Source organism: Typopeltis vanoorti, chromosome 7 (genome assembly GCF_054136105.1).
Source record: "Typopeltis vanoorti isolate ZY-2024b chromosome 7, IOZ_Tvanoo_1.0, whole genome shotgun sequence".
Taxonomy (NCBI): Eukaryota; Metazoa; Arthropoda; class Arachnida; order Uropygi; family Thelyphonidae; genus Typopeltis; species Typopeltis vanoorti.
In genome coordinates, this window is record NC_143555.1 from 123,036,629 (window position 1) to 123,056,661 (window position 20,033).

The window sequence follows — 20,033 nt, forward strand, 5'->3', positions numbered from 1 at the left end:
GATAAGGGCTAGATTTTTGTCTCTTAGAATGGTGCATGATTGGAATGGATTGCTATTGGATGTTGTATGTGCAAGCAGTATGAATGAATTCAAGAACAAGTATAGTAGCTGGTGCATGTAGTATGTGGCCTCTCTCGATGAGTTCCTGACTCCCTGGATGTCTTTCTTAATAATAATAATAACATACCAGATTATGTCAATGGAGGACAGACATATAGAATTGTGGAATTTCCTTACTTCTATAACAAGTAATGGTTCCTTAGTATAGGGCTTTGACCAGGCTTCATTTGAATTGCTGTGCACCGATTTAGTCAACTGGTTTTCAAAAGGGTGAAAAAAGATATTGGAAAGAGTCCAGGATGGTTGATAAAGATATTTGCTAGTCTTTAGAATGTTGAGTATGAAGAAAGATTAAGGAAATGCTAGTTACACTAGTGGAGAGGAGGAGTAATATGATTGAAACATAAGTTGGTAAGGGATTATTACTAACTTACCTGTGGAAGTTTACTGTAGGGGGAGACTGTGAAAATACAAGGCCATACGTGCAAGCTATATAAGGAGAATGTGAGGAGTACATTTTTTTCATGAAGAGTGTTGCAGGTAGCAATTGGAATGTATTACCTGAGAGTATAAGGAGTGCAGAGACAGTGAATGCATTTAAGACATTGTGAGGCAAGCTACGTATGTGTATTATCAGCCTTCATGGAGCACTGACTCCATGAGGTCTGATAATCAATCGTTTTTTTTATGATCTGGTAAGAGAACACTTTATTCTAGAATTGTTTCTAGAACTGCATTCTCATATGATATCTTCCACATATTCTTCAGAGTTTAGAACAAATACTAAAAGGATGAGTATGTTCCATAAATCAAAGCATTATAAGCCAATGCCCAGAATGTGCTCAAAATATTAATAAGACTGTTACATCAAGGAATGACAGAATTTTTGATATTGAATTAAGATTAATCATTCAATTCTTATGTATATTAATAATTAATAATTAACTGCTACTTAAATTTTTTTTTTTTGGCTAATTTTGAGTAGTATTCCAGATATAAAATATAGAATATGAAAAATATATTTTTTAAACTCACTTTATTACCTGTACACAGGGGTAATGAAGAAGTCCAATTTATTCTACTTTCACTAGCATCACAAGAAACTGAAGGGTTACCCACCAAGTGAAAACCTGGCATACATGAAAAATAGCATTTGCTTCCCCATCTTGTTCCATTAGTACAATTCATAAATCCATTTTTTGGTGGTTCTATTGAATGACAACTGTGTGCTATAAGAAGAAATGTCAAAAATCATTGTAAGAACAACCAGCCATACCACATTCATACAGCAGTATAACGAAGTATATTTAATGGTTCAATGTGCAAGTATGGTGATAAACTAAGTAAGAAATTTTTAAATAAGTAATCAAGCAGATAAAAGGAATCTTTGTGGATGAGAAATATTAGGGATAAACAGTGCAGGTAGGCAAGTTCATTGGTAAAAACAGTGTCAGTGGAATAGATAATTCATGCTCTGAATGCTAGTGTTTTTAAAATACATTGTTGGGTTGAATGGTGCAAATGCTTGTGGAGATCTACTGCAGTGAGATGGCTTTCTATAAATGAAAAAGATAATGAACTACTTGAAAGGGTATATATATCTAGTAAGGACAGAACAGTTGGTAGTGTTTTTTTCTATTGTGAAGTGGATTTCAGAATATTGGTTGTTTAAATGCACTAGAAAAAAAAATGTACCTGAAATGTCTGGACTATCGGGCTAAATAGTACACACATCTATAAGATTGAACTCATTCACTGACAGAGCACTAAGTGAAGTATGATAAATATTGTGTAAATTTTGGTTAGTGCTTGGTGAAATGTTTAGGGTCTTCCTTCAGCTATTATGGAGATAGTTGTAATATATTATCAGATCTCCATGAAATCAAAAAAGCATGCAGTGGGAGGTCTCCACTGTCACAAACGATAGCTCATCATACTGTGCCTTAGATGCATTCACTGTCTCTACACTCACAGTATGGAGAAGTTGGATACTCACAGTATCCAACTCAGCATAATAAGTTCCAATCACCTGCCACCTTTCCATGCAAAATGCAGCTTCCACGATGGCCACTTATTCTCCCACATCTTCCTCCATTGTTCTGTTGTCTCTGGAATCTTGAGTATGAAGAAAAATTGAGGGAATGAAATTCCCTCAATCTTTCTTCATCACAACAGATCACAATAGATTTCTTCAAGAAAGATTGAGGGAATTTCATTCCCTCAATCTTTCTTCATGCTCAACATTCCAGAGACAGGAAACCATAGTCTTTCTGGATACTTTCCAATATCTCTTCTATGTACAGAAATCTATACACAGCTTGATCAAAGCTCTATGGAACTATAATTTCCTTATTTCTATGCATCCGTCCTTTGTATCATTGACATAATCCATTTCACCATCCTCACAATTTTAGCAATTATGTCTCCTAAATTTTATGTCTTTAACCACTATCACTCCAAGATTTCATATCTCCTTCAAATAAGATATTTCCACCAACTGTATATTCTGCAACCCATCTTTGCTTCCCAAATTTTAAAATTACACTTTGCAAAATTGAACTAGTATTGTTCGACCACAGATGAGAGAACCCTCAACACTTCTGAATATGACAGAAGAAGATGAATCCATTCCAATAATGATTAATCAATCAATCTCATGGGATAAGTTTGTTTATTATTATTGTGTCGGAAAATTAGCTTTTCTTTTATGAACATTCTAGTTCTTAAAGTGTTAACTACAGTCATCCCTCAACTTACGTCGGGGTTCCGTTCTATCCGACAGGATGCAAGTCGGTTTGGACATAAGTCAATACATTAAATCAACAGAGTTATAGGGGTTAGGACTTAACAGTAATAAATATACTGTCATTTTGGTGATTATAAAACTTATTATAAAACTGTACTGTGCATTACTGCCACTATAAAACAGGAGAATAATCACTCAAATCTTCTTCCGCAATCACATCTTCATTACCTTCCCTATGTGAAGGACCAGGCTGCAGCTCTTCTGTGTAACCTTTGTTTTTTTGATGAAAATGTCCAATATGCTTTGCTTATTCCACTTCTTCTTTTTATCATAAACTTGTTTATAGCAAGCAAATGCATTGTGTACTTTCCTTTCTACTAATAAGTAGCGTTCAACATTGGGGTCCATGTTCTCAACCATTTTGAGAACATTGTTAACTGCAGGAAACATTTCTGAAAGACACACTTAACTGTAAATTGTTTAACTACTTCTTCTTGTTTCTCTTTTCTCTCTTCCTTTTCTCATTCTTCCTCTTCTGCAACATGTTGTTCCTCCAGTTCGACCAATTCTTTGTTGGTCAACATTTTAGGGGCAATTTCTATGAGTTGAACTATGTCGTCATCATTCACTTTGAGATTGTTTGCTAGGCCCATTATTTCTTCCCTCAATTAACAAAGGCCTTCATTTTTTTCAAACTTCCAAAATCATGCACAAACCTTTCTAATGTCTTTTTCCCTATGCCACTCATACATTGAGAGATCACTTCGTCCCAAACTACAGCAATATTTTTAATAGCATGATAAATGCTGAATGCTTTGCAGAATAGCATGAGAGTCTGGTCGTTTTCTTCAGTAGCAGAAATGGCTTGTGAAAAAGTTCTCCGTAGATAATAAGCCTTAAACACTGCAAGAACTCCGTGATCCATCGATTGGATCAATGAAGTAGTGCTTGGAGGGAGAAACATGACCTTGAACTTGGTGAAGATCACCAATATAAGATGGATGACCTAGAGTTTATCTAGAATTGATAAAATTTTAAATTCTACATTTTTCTTTCACACAATAGCTTTCCATTTCACTCGCATTATAGTTGATTAAAGAATCCCTAAACATTTTTTGAGTCATCCACAGCTTCTTATATCTCCGCTAATGAACTGGAAGGGTATGCTTCATAATGTTTTTGACTCGTGGATTCTCACTGTGCCATATCACAAATGGTTTCAGTTTATATCCAGCCACATTACCCCCTAACAGAATCATAACACAGTTTTTATAAGCTTTGAAACCAAGCATAGATTTTAGCTTTTTGTGGATGAATTGTCTGCTCTGGCATTTTTTTTCCAAAACAAGGAGGTCTCATCCATATTAAATATTTGATGTGGCAAATAATTTTATCTAATTTCTCCACCAACTCCTTGGCAGCCTTCTCATCGGAACTTGCAGAGTCACCATACATTTTCACATTATGCAGGGCAAAACGCTGCTTGAATCACATGAACCAACCAATCAAATGAAGAAGCGTTGAATTCATAGTCATAATAGGATTGCACTTTCTCCTTCAACATGTTGAAGAGACTTAGTGCCTTAGCAGTCATGGTCATAGTGCTAAAGGGATATGCGCTTCTGGTTCAGGTCCTGTATGCATGATGGAAGTAGCTTTTCCAATCACTGATAGGACCTTGTCGTTGTTTCATCACTATCGTTGAACTTGCAACTTCATTTCAAGATCAATTGCTCACCTCTTTTTCTGTGATTCTTCACTAGGTTTTTTAAATGGGCACTTAGCCATGTTGCACAAAATAAGCAAAATATTAAACGATAAATACACAAATAACCTATTTTTTAAACAAAATTCAACACAGGAACTGTTGAAGACGTGTAGACTGCCGAGGGAGGTTTCTGCTGAATGAGCTGTTGCCACTGCATTGTTGCATGATGCATTGCTACTAAATAAAAACCTTATTAACTTTACACTCGCTTGCATCTTGTTTGAAAGTATAGTCAAAAATGTTATTTATTCCATTATGGGATCACAGACGTATCTTCGAACGAACGTAACTCGAACAGACGTAAGTCAAGGGATGACTGTATTTTTCTTGTATAACGGTTGGAAAATTTTACATATAGTATTAACAAAATTTTAAAAAGATATAAAATAAAGAATATTGTAAGCAAAATTTATTTTTAAGAAAGTTTGTATAAAAAAATAAGTTATACAGAAAAACAGACATTTTTTTCAAATGCACTTATCCATTCTAAAATTACAGTTGCGAGAACTCAGACACTTTAATGTCCTAAACTGATTAATTATGACTTGTTGTCTCTTTAACAAAACCATGCATAAAATTGTGAAAAAATATCTTTATCAAATCCTTTTAATCTTCATAGTCATCTGAATCAGTGTCTGAATCACCATCACTTTCACTTACATTAATCACCAAAGATTCGAATAATTCTTCGATAATTTTGTCTGTCCCAATACATATTTTCCAATGAGGTGACATGAGAGAAATATTTTCCCAGTTTTGAACTGTGATACTTTTAATTGCCTGTTCCGAAAAACTTAAAAAGATTCGACATATCAATATCCCCGGTTATGTTGCGATGACAAATAAAATTCTTCACTTCTGTCCAAACATAGCTGACCAATACTCAATAGCATTAATATCACAATAATATGGTGGTAGTCTCAAAGCTAGGAAGCTGAGAAACTGAAACAAGGAAACTGCCTTCTAATGATTCTTTTTTGCAGAATTCAGCACATTATGCAATATTCTTTTGCAAGTGCTACTGAAAGGTTTAACACCAAAACTTGTTGACAGTACTGGATCCATCATGCAAATAAATATGAAAAAAATCAGTGCAAAAAAGCAACAGCAAAAAGCCAGTACCTCAACAGACAAGAAAGCACATGATTTTGCATGTTGGTGAAGAATTTGCACATTCCTTATTTCTTTCTCCCCTTCAACATGAACTGACTCTTCTTGGCACTCTGTCAGCTATGGTCCTCTCAACTGTGGGTAGACAGTAGTAGTAGTACTCACTTGCTCATTCATCTAGTTTGTCCAGTCTTACAAAGCACATCTGCTCTACTCTACTCTTCAGTTCTTTCCAACTTGAAGTCATCTGCAAAAATCTGCATATTACCATTCAGACTTTTCCTATTATCATAATCACATAAGTTAAACAACAATGGCTCAAAACCTGCTCTTTGGGAACATCACAACTTGCAGGATTCAGAATTATATAGTCAACAGCAGCATTCTCTTCAGGCAGCAGATATCTATCAGACAGCCAACTCCACTACAGCCCATTAATCTGCTATTCAGCCACATTTGTTCCAATTTAATTACCAGCATATCATGTGGCAACCTATCAAAGGCTTTTGCAAAATCTAAATATACTACCATATGCATCTTTATTGTCCAAAGCTTTTGTCACCTTGTTATAAGAAGTAAGCAGATCGCTAAAGCACAGTCTTCCTTTAGCAAACACATGCTGTCTGAAGAGAATGCTGCTGTTGACAACCTAATTCTGAATTTTTGTTTTCATGAACTTCCCCAAGGCTAACAACCCCAGACATGCAGAATGGCTTAATTGCACAAAATGAATGCATAATTTATCACCTGGTGTAAAATGATTTCCTTATTCCTAAAAGTTTGCAATAGCTTAATTTTTTATTTGGTCTCTAGAAAAGGGTTTCCAGATTGTTCAACTTTTGTACTGCACCCTGATGAAACTGTATGGGAAATACTCATTTGCCAACTCAATTGGCTAATGAAAGAAACAAATTATCAATTACCACGTCATTAAACTAACTAAAACCATAACTGGTAATTAGTTTACGGAATTAACAACGCATATAAAGTATATTAATTAAAGGTAACTTTAATGAATAACTTCTATATTTCGGCAACGTCACGTTGCCATCTTCAGGAACATAAAGATATGGTATGTGCACGCAGGCACTAACAAAAGCAAATGAGGAAGAAAGCAAGAAACTAATATTGTTCCTAAAGTCCTAATGGTGCCCTCTGGTGGGCTAATTTGGTTGTCTTGGCAGTTGGACTGAAGTTCTCATAATGTAAGTCCCCCAAATTTGGGGTAGTTTCATGCACCCAAATTTGTTGAGGTTAGGAACGTTTTTTAGAGCTGCTGATGATTCCTTGAATAATCTTCCGTATTTAAACTTGCTGCGGTGTATTATTTTTGTTTTCTTCCAACGAATTCTATGGTTGGTATCTAAGGCATGACCTGCCAGCCCAGAGCAGCTGTACTGGTGAAACGGATGTAGTCTTTGTGTTCTGAAATCCTGATATTTGTTGTTCTGCCTGTTTGGCCAAAGTAGGACAATTTGCAGCAGCAAGGGACCTGGTATACACCAGGTAGGTCTAGGGGAAGTGGTTGGTCTTTGGTAGAGCGGATAAGGGATGCCAACTTTTTATATGGTCTGTAACAAGAAGTAAGGTCATATTTTTTGAGGATATTGGTTATTTTCTCAGAGGTGCCCTGGATGTAGGGGATGGTGATAGATTTGGTGTAATCTTTATTGTGGAGGGGGGGAGGGTTGTGGTTTACTGGTTTTAGTATTTTTTGGATTTTTTGGGGATTATAGCCATTGGCTAAGAAAGTGTTGAGGATGTGGTTTAGTTCAGTAGTTAGGGCCTTGTCATCTGAGCAGATTAATTTTGCCCTGTTATATAGTGTTTTTATAACCCCATATTGTTGTGGGGGGGGGGGATTGCTAGTGAATGTATCTGCCAGTATGGGTGGGTTTTCTGTAAACAGAGAAAACCAAAGATCCATCAAGCTGGCGAGTGATTAAAGTGTCTAGGAAGGGGAGGGTGTTGTTTTCCTCTTTTTCTAAGGTGAACTGGACTCTGGGGTGTTGGTTGTTTAAGTGTGTTAGGAAGGAGTGGAGCGTGTCTGAGCCATGTGGCCAAATAGCGAACACATCATCCATGTAACGAAGCCAAATAGTGGGTTTTTGTGGGGCGGAGTTTAAGGCTTTCTCTGCAAAGGTCTCCATAAAGAAATTGGCCAAGGGTGGGGAAAGTGGTGAACCCATGGCTGTCCCCTCTATCTGTTTGTAGAACTTTCCTTGCCAAACGAAATAGCCTGAGTTCATTGTGAACTGAAATAGGGCTGAGATATCGGGAGGAAACTTGGCTTGGATGAGCTCTAGGGTTTCTTTGAGTGGGACATTAGTGAATAGGGAGGACACGTCAAAACTGACCATTATGTCAGTGTGCTGGAGCGAGAGGTTTTCTATACTGGCTTTAAAGTGGGCTGAGTTTTTTATATGTGATGGTGTGTTGCCACTATAGTGTGTGAGTGTTTTGGCTAAATGTTTGGCTAATTTAGATGTGGGGGAATCAATGCCATCCACTATGGGACGTAATGGCACATTTTGTTTATGTATCCTCAACACTTTCTTAGCCAATGGCTATAACCCCAAAAAAATCCAAAATATACTAAAACCAGTAAACCATAACCCCCCCCCCTCCACAATAAAGATTACACCAAATCTATCACCATCCCCTACATCCAGGGCACCTCTGAGAAAATAACCAATATCCTCAAAACATATGACCTTACTTCTTGTTACAGACCATATAAAAAGTTGGCATCCCTTATCCACTCTACCAAAGACCAACCACTTCCCCTAGACCTACCTGGTATACACCAGGTCCGTTGTTCTGCAATTTGTTGTTCTGCCTGTCAGGATTTCAGAACACAAAGACTACATCCGGTTTCACCAGTACAGCCACTCTGGGCTGGCAGACTATGCCTTAGATACCCACCATAGAATTCGTTGGAAGAAAACAAAAATAATACACCGCAGTAAGTTTAAATACGAAAGATTATTCAAGGAATCATCAGCAGCTCTAAAAAACGTTCCTAACCTCAACAAATTTGGGTGCATGAAACTACCCCAAATTTGGGAGACTTACATTATGAGAACTTCAGCCCAGCTGCCAAGACAACCAAATTAGCCCACCAGAGGGCACCATTAGGACTTTAGGAACAATATTAGTTTCTTGCTTTCTTCCTCATTTGCTTTTGTTAGTGCCTGCGTGCACATACCATATCTTTATGTTCCTGAAGATGGCAACGTGATGTTGCCGAAATATAGAAGTTATTCATTAAAGTTACCTTTAATTAATATACTTTATATGCGTTGTTAATTCCGTAAACTAATTACCAGTTATGTATGACCAACGTATAAGCCTTGCTACTAGAATAACTAGAATCAGAAATATTTAAAAACAAAAAACTAATTTCCATACCTAGGATAGTTAATTTATATTCGCATATCTTTAATTTTCTGTTAGCTCTCCATAACAGGATCTCAACATCATATTCTCCTTCAGTCAGAAGTTTCCCAGGAGTCGGCCCAGATGTTACTGCAACATGGATTTTTCCTGGAGCATTAGCTAAACTAAAAGAAAACAACATTATTCATTTGCAAATGAATAAAGACTGAAGAATAAGAATGGAAATTTTTAATCTTTCAACTAATTTTATGAATTTGAAAGCAGGTAAGTATCTATTATCAGAACAGTTTTTTTTTTTTTTTGCTTTTTAATCGCTGTGCAGAGGAAGAAATAACAAACATTAAAGGTATCTTAATGAAGTCAGAAGACTCAGTGTGGGAGGCCCATACTAATTCATCATCATCATCATCATATGTATCAAGGATTTAGGCCTAGTATGGCCTGTTCCGGCCTTAGAAGTTATCGTTGAATCGTTTAAGAGGACGTCCTGGTTTTCTTTTTCCTAATGGCTTGTACTTTAAGGCTTGTTTTGGTAATCTTTCTGTTTTCATTCTTTGAACGTGTTCCATCCATCTATGTTTATATTTTTTAATTTTTTCAAATTAAAATTTGAAATATTAAATTACCCATACTAATTATTCACATAATACCTATCACGCCTCTCCTTAGTAATTCAGAGTCAGAGCACTCAACCATCTCTGGCAATCCATTGGTCATTCACCACTCTCCATGCAAAAAAAAAAAAAAGACAGTGAGGATAAATAGGATGAAGAAAGATTAGCAAAACAGGTTTTTGATACTATGATAGCAGGAAAAGACCGGGAGGAAGACTAAGTCTAGGTGTTTTGATTCAGTCAGGAATACTTTAGAAGACCAAAATGTTATATGCAACAACATTGGGGTTCTGAAAAGTAATAAACTAATTTAGAGGGAAATTGTTGATAAGAAATTAGCAATAATGTAAATATAAACAAGTAGTATTGTCATGGTAGTCTGTACACCTGTTCCCCCCCCCCCCCTTGAGGATAAATCAGGAAATTGATGAAGTCTTGCCTTAGTAATTTGCTTACTTTTTATAATAAAGCAACAAGAAAAATGGATAAAGGAAATGACTGCTCATTGATGCTGCTAGACTTTGCAAAGGCATTTGACAGTATACTGCATGGAACTGTTGCTTAAATTAGAGCAAATGAGAATGGAGATGAAGCTGGTGATTTGAATGAGTTGCTTAATACAGATATCAAAAAAAAGTAGTGTGTGTGGGGGGGGGAGTTGTCCAGAAAAAAGCACATGGTTAATGGTGTGCAAATCACCTGCCTTCTGACTACTCAGTAATTGGTCCTTTGATGCTTAATTTTTACATAAATGAGAGAGAAAACGATTTACAGGGAAATATTATATTCAGATGATACAAAGTTAGGAAGAGTGAGAATCCATGAATATGTAAAGAACCTACAGATAATTTAAAAAAACTGCTAGTATAAGCAAAGGATAACAGCTACCAGTTTAGCATGGAAAAGTATAAGATTCATGCATTTTAGGATGAAGAGATCTGAAACTGTATTCTATATTAATGGAATTGAACTTCAGAAAATTGATGAGGGCAGGAATTTGGGGGATAATTGTAGATAGAGAATTGAATTAGAAGGCATATTGCAAAAGTGGCCAAAACACTAGATTACATGGAGTTCAACACACTGAGAAGCAGGGATAGGGAGGTTATTGTTCCACTTCATAAGGCCACATCCAGACTATTGAACAATCAGAAATTGCATGGGGATTATTAATCTGCTCCTGATTAAAAAAAAAGTAATTTTGTATTTGCTGCAGCGAGTATAGTAATTTTTTTCCCCATTTGATTCTGAAAGGTGTCAAAGTGATGATGTTCAGCTAGATCTGACTGACCATAATTGCTGTAGATATTTGTGTTCAAGATTCCAGTCTGTTCATAATATGACAAGTTGCAAGAAAGGGAAACCTTGCATACAGTTAATCCTTAGGAGAGCAGATAAAGACAGTCAGTTGTATATGTAGCCTGAAGGAAGTGCATTGAAGAGATTTCTTTACGGTTCTTGTTATCTTTTCTGAGGTGCCTCAGCTGTAATGATGAGGCACTATATCTACATATAGTGCCTCATCATTACATCACATATCTACAATAATGCTATTACTATACAGTAATAGCATTACTGTAGATATGTGATGCATGGAAAAACTTTTTTTTTTTTTTGCATTGTAGCTATTGACTATGAAGGTACAACTTATAAAGGAGAGTTCAGGTTGGGGAATTTGGTTACTCTTAACAAACATTTCTACTACTATTGGGAAGGAGGAGAGTGTGTGTGTGTGTGGGGGGGTGAAACTGATGGAAGTTTGTGACTGCATCTACTTATGTGGATAGGCTTTCTGTAATCCAAGAAAGAATGAGCATCCATTGGAAAGATGTGCAATTGTTGTGTTTAGAAATAGCAGTTTTGAAAGCATGTTTTTTTTCACAGAAATTGGCTAGATGAGGAGAGTGCCCTTGGTTTATAAGTGGTGTCAATGAAAAACTTAAATTGATCCATGATCAGAAGTGCTTATTTTAAAGTAAAGTTAAGGTGTCAGAAAATGTGTGTGTGTGTGGGGGGGGGGATATTGGTGAATAAAGAAGCAACATCAAAGCTATGATATCTGTACTGCTTAAAACTAAATTTTGAATAGGGATTTGAGGTAAGTAGAATTTTATATATGTATATAAGATTAAGTATAGCCAGTATGGCAGGGGTAGGGGGTTAAGATTTAACCATTTTGCTAGCTTAAAGAAGGGGAAACAGTAGCATCTGCTGTAGGACAGGGTTATCGGTTTTATGAATTTTGGATAAACCATATATATTCTGAGATGGGGGGGGTTAAAGGGTTTTTTTTTTAAGTTAATTCAGGAGACCATAAGGTCACATTAAGAATGGATTTTTTTTCTTCTAGGAATTAGTGAGGTCATAATCCTTGTAAGTAGTGTAGTCTGGGCAGCACACTCATTTTACGTCTGTTCCAATCAGACTTCCCTGAGAGTTGGACTCTCCTTTTTTTTTTGCCATACCTTTCTATCCAGTAGTTATTATGCCAATAAAATTAAAATGCTTATTCCTTCTTGCATCCCTCATTCCTTTCAATATACAGGTTACTGTAATGCTGTTATTTATCTCCAGGATACCCTCATAGAAAATAGTAAAACTTTAAAGAAATAATTCTCTGTATTGATTTCAAATCTCATATGAAGATAGTCATCCTTACACACTCTCCTAAAGATCAATTCTCCCCACCCCTCTCAGTTTTAGGTGTACACAAGGTTATGGACAAACTGGAAGATCTGTCAACATCTGCCTTTAACACGAGTATCTACCAGTGGCAGCTCATCCATAAGGGCTGTAGGGCTGCATTGAATGCAGCTCCAGCAATCTGGCTAGTATACTCAATGCTGGAGCTGCATTCAATGCAGCCCTGTAGCCCTTATGGATGAGCCACCACTGGTATCTACCACCAACATAATTATGGTCAGTTAGGAATCAGATATAAAAATCAAACCAAATCTTAATATGGATGTGGACTTTCCAAGATTTGGAAAACTAATTCTCAGATCTCCTACTCAACAGACAGGGCTACCTATCAGGACTTCAGGCATCTATTTAACATTTTCCACTTATTTTTGTGTGCAATATTATAGTTCTTATATTGTATCCCAGATGTCTTTAACAGACAAAATATTGGAATCATTAACCACTGTACTGGCTTTGATTTGTATATATGTCTGTAATTAATAAATATGAAGTGTCAATTGAATCAATATAACCTTTAGATATCTGCATATATTTTTGATATATTTTATCCATGTAGCCAGTTGGGTGGTTAAACCTTAATTCTTTCATTGTGATGTTTCATTCTATTAAACCTAAACATGAAAATTAGTCAGAAATTTAGTTTGCATTCCAAAAGCTGTTTCATCAGCAGAAGCATCAATAGTGGTAGTAAAGCATCCCAAATAGAGTGCTTCTTTCAGGAATCAGATCAAATCTGGAGAGAGTCTATCAGAACTACATGGGGACGAACACACATCCATATTTTCCATAATATCAAACTTCTTGTGAAACAAAAACTTTGAATTACACTCCATCCACTAAGCCAGATTCTTCCTATATTAGAGAGTTTTATTTCATGGAACAAGCACATCAGAAACAGAAAATCAGTATGCAATGCTTTTATTTGAGTCGCTTACACCTATAATGAAAACACACAGATAGGCTTTCCAGGTTGGAAACCTGGAAAGCCTATCTGTGTTGTTGTGGTTAAAGTGTCGGAGAGGCTGGTGAAAGCCAGGATCCAGAAATGGGTTGGCAACAATGGTATTATTATTATTATTATTTCACAACTCCAGGGAGTCCAAAGACTCATCGAGGGAGAGTGTGCCAACAGCATCGAACAATTGGTCTCCTTCCAACTACTAACCGCGCTCAAACTTACTTAACTGAGCCAACCTTCGACCAACCTTTGCTGGCAATTATCTTTTATGAACAGCATGGATTTGCTAAAAGGAGGTCAAGTTTTAGTAATCTCCCTTTATTACAATAAGGTGACAGCTGCATTGGACAAAGGAGATGGATACACAGTAGTATACTTAGATTTTCCAAAGGCTTTTGATAGATTATGACATGGTAAGTTGATAGTCAAAGTTGAGCAGATGGGGTTGGATATTATACTAATGCATCGGATTGGAGATTGGCAATCTGATAAATATCAGCAAGTTGTGTATAGGGAGAGCAATATCCCAAAAGAGGAAAGTCACTAGTGGTGTGCCTCAGGGGTCTATTTTAGGGCCATTGCTGTTTATCCTGTATGTTAATGATATGGGAGAAGATTTGAATGGTGATATTCAGTTGTTTGCAGCTGATGCAACACAATGAATTCTGGCAATGATGTGAAGGAATGATATGACTTGTAAAAGTAAGGAGATTCTGCTGTGCACAGATTTGGTCATCTGGTTTTCAAAAGGATGAATAGATATTGAAAAGCATATAGAAGTGATTGTCTTAGGTAGTTTCTGGTCTCTCGTGGAGTATGAAGAGAAAGGCTGAGAAGATACAGTTTACAGAATCTAATGGATAGGAGGAGGGATGATATGATAAAAACATAGAAGTTGATAAGGGGTTGTTATAGGATTCACATTGAAGAGATATTTTATAAAATGGTGGGAAATGGGGGGGGGGGACAAGAGGTCATCCCTGGAAGCTGTATAAGGAGGGTATAAGCAATGGAGTGAGAAGCAGGTTTTTTGCATGGAGAGGTGTGAATGACTGGAATGTATTGCATGAGAGTGTGGTATCTGCAAAGAATTTAAATGTATTTATGGCATGGTACGATGAACTGTGTGTATGAGAAAGGAATCTCCTGCAATGAATCTTTGACCCCATGGGAGGGGGGGGTGTTGGGATGATGATAACAATATGATACTCCTCCTGCATTCTTCTTGAATATGGATTTTCACAAAATAAATGAACCCAAACTTAAATGGACTTATATCATTATAGAAAAATAGTTGATGGTTTGCATTTGTGGATTCCACTTATGAGAGGTAGTAAACATACTGTATGGGTGGGCTAAGGGATATACTCCAGAACACTTGCTACTTCAATAAGCAGCAACTGTTTTGAAAGGACTAAAAGAAACTTGCAAATTATAGATAAGCCTTCTGCTCTCTACCAAAGTTACTGGCTGTAACTTTTGTTATAGGAACTTCCACCTATATATATATATATAAGGCATTTGATTGGATAAGGTCTGTTAAAACACCACCATATGGAGTGAAAGTATGCAACTGGATTTCCAGCTTTCTATTTATATGTACACTGTGTGATGGAAGGACTGTTATCCTCAAACTATGCAATTAACTTTGGGATTCCACAAGGCTTATCTCCTCTTCTTTCTGTAAATCAATGACCTTCTCCAAATGAGTGCAAATCTGATCCTGTTTTGCAGATGGCAGTATACTGCAATCCTCCCTAATTTTAAATACCTTGCACTACACAAATTAACAAATTTCTTTCTCATGTCAAGGCACTACTTCAAATTGACTTACTTATGCAGTAAATTATATAGGAGAAATGCATCATACTGTGGCAGACCCTCTCAAATCATTTATTCTAACTGACTATAATATCATTCACTCATTATACTTGCTTACATATTCGTGACATTACGAATCTACACTCCCAGAAAACTCACTACTCACTTGTACTAATCATAGAATCACCACACACACACACACACACACACACACACATATATATATATACTTTTTTTTTCTCTGCTTTCTTGAAACTTCCTTTACTTCTAAGTGTTGTTTCTTTCCTTTGGTAACTTTTCTTGAAATTTCCAACATTTCAGTGCTGCCAAGCACATGCTTAGTCTTTAGGAAAGAGATGGTAGAGATGAAACTGTACTCCAGAAGGTGGAAGAAGGAATTGAGATTGATAATGGATAAGAAAATTCGCAGGACAAGTTGCAAAATATCAGAACTGCTTCTATAATGAAAACAGTATACAGAATACCATTTTACACAAAAACTTAAATTCTGTATTACCTGAAGTTCCTCTAACAAACAAAGCTAAGTACTATTGTGTATGGCACTGTTCAGGCTACATAGACAAAGTTACCTAAATCTAGTAGACAAGAAAATAACATGAAGAGAGAGAGAGAGGCAAGCAATTAAGATTATCTTGAGACTGGAATATTGACCATGAGAACAGACCAAAGAAATGCAATTTGCTTAGTGAGATAGGGAACAGAGATGATAGGAATCAAGATAATACATTCATTATGAAAATATGAAATAAGAGCAAGACAATGAATGCATTTAAACAACATTTGACATATTGTAGTTAAGTATGAAGGAATTCCACGAATTTTGCAAATGAAACCTTGAATAGTACTAACTGCCTTTTAATATAAGTCATGAAAATTAAGCAATAGTAAGAAATACTTACAATGGACAGACTGAAAATGAAGGAACAGACATCGAGATATAATATTGTCCTTGTCTCAGTATTATTGTTTGGTTAGATGGACATTTGATACAGTCTTCAGGTTTAGAAGATGCAGTTTCTTTATCAGATTCGAATTGCACTAGAAAAAAGAACACAAAAGATAAATAATTCTCAAATAAGAACTTTAAATTATAAAAATGAATTAAAGAAACATAACATAAAAATCTATAAAGATATGAGCTTGAAAATTATGAGAAACCAGATGAACAGACATATTAAATATAAAAAAAAAAGTTCAAAACACTGAATTAGAATTAATGGCAGTATGCAAATCAATTTAACAGATGGCTCTACAAGTTAGAAATAAAAGTTGTTTCAAGAAATATTTGCAGTACAAAAGGTCTTAAAAAATTAGGTGTGAACAGATGACATCAAGAGTATATTAAAAATGAAGATATCAGAGGAACCTTAATATTTTTACTAATTTTACTCGTTTTTACTTTACTAATTAAAGTTTGTATGGTCATTTAAACAGAATGAGAAACGGAAGACTAGAATAACAAGTATTGAAACAATGGAAAGAAAAAAAATCAAGAAATAGATGGATTAGCACAGTTAAAGCTATCTTAGGTGATTATGATTATTATTACTCAAGACCCCATGGAGTTAAAGACTCATCTAGGAGGTCCTTTTATCAAACACACAGCTCATCAGACCAGGCTTTAAACACAGTCAAATTCTCTGCAAACACCACACTCTCAGGCAAGGCATTCCAATCATTCACAACTCTGCATGAAAAAAAACCTGCTTCTCACTCCCCTACTCATACCCTCCTTATACAGCTTCCAGGGATGACCTCTGGTTCTCCCCCTGATCTCCCACTATTTTCTGTAGAACTTATCCAGCATTGATCCTATAACAACCCCTTAATAACTTGTAGGTGTCTATCATATCCCCCCCCCCTCTATCTCCTGTCCACCAGACTCTGCAAGTTGCATCTTATCAATCTTTCCTCATACTCAACATTCCAGAGGTTAGAAACTACCTTCGTCAGTCGCCTCTGGACCCTCGCCAACATTGCTTCATCCTTCTGAAAACTAGGTGACCAAATATAGGCACAAAAGCCCATGTGTGGCCTAATCAAAGCCTTATACAATGAAATAAGAATCTCCCTACTTCTACAAGTCAGTGTCCTCCGCATCATTCCCAGAAGCCTTTGTGTGGTCTTCACAATTTTGGCTATGTGTCCCCTAAATTTCAGAGATCCTTATCCACTATCACCCCCCAGATCTATTTCCTCCACCTCTGATAATATATCCACACCAAGCATAAATTCTGCATCCCATTTTTTTTCCCAAATTTTAAAACCTTACATTTTGCAACATTGAACTCACATCCCCATTCCTGTACCCAATCACTCAATTTCTTCAAGTCTTCCTATAAGGCCACAACATCTTCTCTATTGTTCATGGTTTGTCCCAACTTTGCATCATCTGCAAACAACTGAATATCACCATCCAAATCTTCACCAATATCATTAATATACAAGTTAAACAGCAATGGTCCTAAAACAGACCCCTGAGGCACACCACTAGTAACTTTCCTTTTCTTGGATATCACTCCCCCATACACAACTTGTTGATACCTATCAGATAGCCAGTCTCCAATCCAATGTATCAATCTAATATCCAACCCCATTCTCCAGTTTAATTATCAACTTACCATGCAGTAATCTATCAAAAGTCTTCGCAAAATCTAAGTATATTATTGTGTATCCTTCTCCTCTGTCCATGGAAGCAGTCACCTTATTGTAATAAGTAAGTAGATTATTAAAACATGACCTCCTTTTAGCAAAACCATGCTGTCCATCAAAGATAATACCATTGTTATCAACCCAATTCTGAATCCTACAACAACTTCTTCAACAGCTTCTCCAACAACTACAACACCTGACACACAGATAGGCCTATAGTTTGATGCTTGAGTTCTATTATCGCCTTTATGAAGTGACACAATCTTGCCCTCCTTCCACTCCTTAGGAACTACACCAAGTGCAAGACTTGTATTAAAAAAATGTGTCAAGGCTGGCATCAACTCCCTGGCACATTCCTTCAGAATACATGGTGATATATTATCAAGTCCCACAGTCTTATTAACATCTAGTTTGCTCAACTCCCCATACACCTCTTGCTCACTTACAGTCAGTCTCTCTTCCCCATCATTCACATTCACAAGATTGAAAGACCTTTATGAACTGCTCATTAAGTATCTCTACCACACCCTCTGCAACAGCTGTCTTTATACCATTTTCTCCAATCAATGTCATCCTTCCATAATCACTCTTTCTTTTGCTGGCTACATATCGAAAGAACTCCTCAGGATTCTTTTTGGCTTCATGAGCTAACTGCTGTTCGTACTTCTCTTTAGCTACCCTCACCAACCAAGTCACCCACCTTGCCTGGTCTTTGTAGTCCTCATGGAATTGGTTATTTCCACTTCTCTTATGCTGCCTCCATAATGCCCTTTTTCTCTGTATCGCATCTACCTTATTTAACCTTCTCACCCTTGGAATATATTTAGACATTACATCTACTAGATTGTTTTTGAAAATCCCCCAAGCGCTGCATTGATCTCTTTTCCTGCTAACTCCTCATTTCCTGCAAGCTGTCTCCTGATCTCTTCATAATCACCCCCCCCCCCCCCCGTGTAGTTCCACATATACCCATTTCTCACAGAATTCCTCACACTGCTGGCAATCACCCAAGTAATCAACCTCATGGTCACTCTCACCAATTGATGGGTGATTTGACACTTCATTTATAATTACATCTAATGAGATGACCAAATCCAAGACCCTCAATCCTCATGTGCCCTCTGTTACATACCGTCTGAGGTAGTTATCCCTCAAGAAACTTATTTTCTTTACTTCCAGTTGCTATCTCATCATTCCAGTCTATATTGCCATAATTAAAATCATCCATAATGATCACTCTTTTCTTATTTGCTTGGCTAATTTGATTATACATTTCATAGTCACTACCATCCACATTTCCTAGTCTATAACAACTTCCAACCAAGTATTTCATTCCATTCACCTCTTTTACTCCTTCTATCCCCACGAAACACATCATATCCTTCCATCTCTATTCCTGTCAGGATGTCATCCTCATCTAACCATGTCTCACTTATTCCAATAATTTTTGGGTGAACAGACTCAATCAGTGTAACCATTTCATCTGCCTTGTTTCTTACACTTCTAGAATTTGTATATAAACACAACAGCTCATTCCTGGATCTACAGATAGTTCCACTGATAACACTCATTCGATGTGATCTCTCCATGCTCAACTGGGGCCATTTCCCTTTCTGCTTATTCATTTTAGAACCCCTCTTCAAATTCTGTTTCTTCTTGATCACAGATCATCCCATTCTTTTCCTGTCTACACTTCTCTGATGGAAAGTTAAAATTGATGAAGTTAGATACCAAACAAATAGACCACTTCAAAAAAACCTGACAAGAAAAACTAGTAACGAATCTCACACATCTGAAAAACTGACTTTACTACATAAAAAAAGGACAACATACTTATTAATAAAAACTGCAGTTAACTTTACAATGAAGTCACCATCAATACAAAATTATAATCAAGAAAACAATTTGGGTTAAATGATGGAAGACAATATGAACCTCAAGTTTTCCATTAGTCTCATTGAAAATGAGACCCATTTAAATTATAATACATACAATGTTTATTCAGGTATGAATAGAAAAATATATGGAGAAAGTCTTACATGAAGATGATCCAAATTGTTCAGTTATATATTAGATGAGGGAAAGGCATACACTGCAATTTTCTTAGACTTGGCGAAGGCATTTGACAGGGTGCCACATGATAAGCTGATATTTAAGTTGCAGCACATGGGTCTGGATGTC

At 36.4% G+C, this 20,033-nt stretch overlaps 1 protein-coding gene across 4 annotated transcripts in view; it reads right to left on the reverse strand.

Moving 5' to 3' along the window:
• Window positions 1-20,033, reverse strand: part of LOC150105013 (sushi, von Willebrand factor type A, EGF and pentraxin domain-containing protein 1-like) — a 344,216-nt gene that overhangs the window by 182,080 nt on the left and 142,103 nt on the right. For all 4 annotated transcript variants that reach the window (XM_090396105.1, XM_090396104.1, XM_090396106.1 and 1 more), the window contains 3 exons: window positions 16,100-16,238; window positions 9,096-9,247; window positions 1,104-1,289 (listed from right to left, as the gene is read on the reverse strand). In XM_090396105.1, the coding sequence (XP_090252231.1) occupies window positions 1,104-1,289; window positions 9,096-9,247; window positions 16,100-16,238 (477 nt within the window). The remainder of the gene's footprint in view (window positions 1-1,103; window positions 1,290-9,095; window positions 9,248-16,099; window positions 16,239-20,033) is intronic.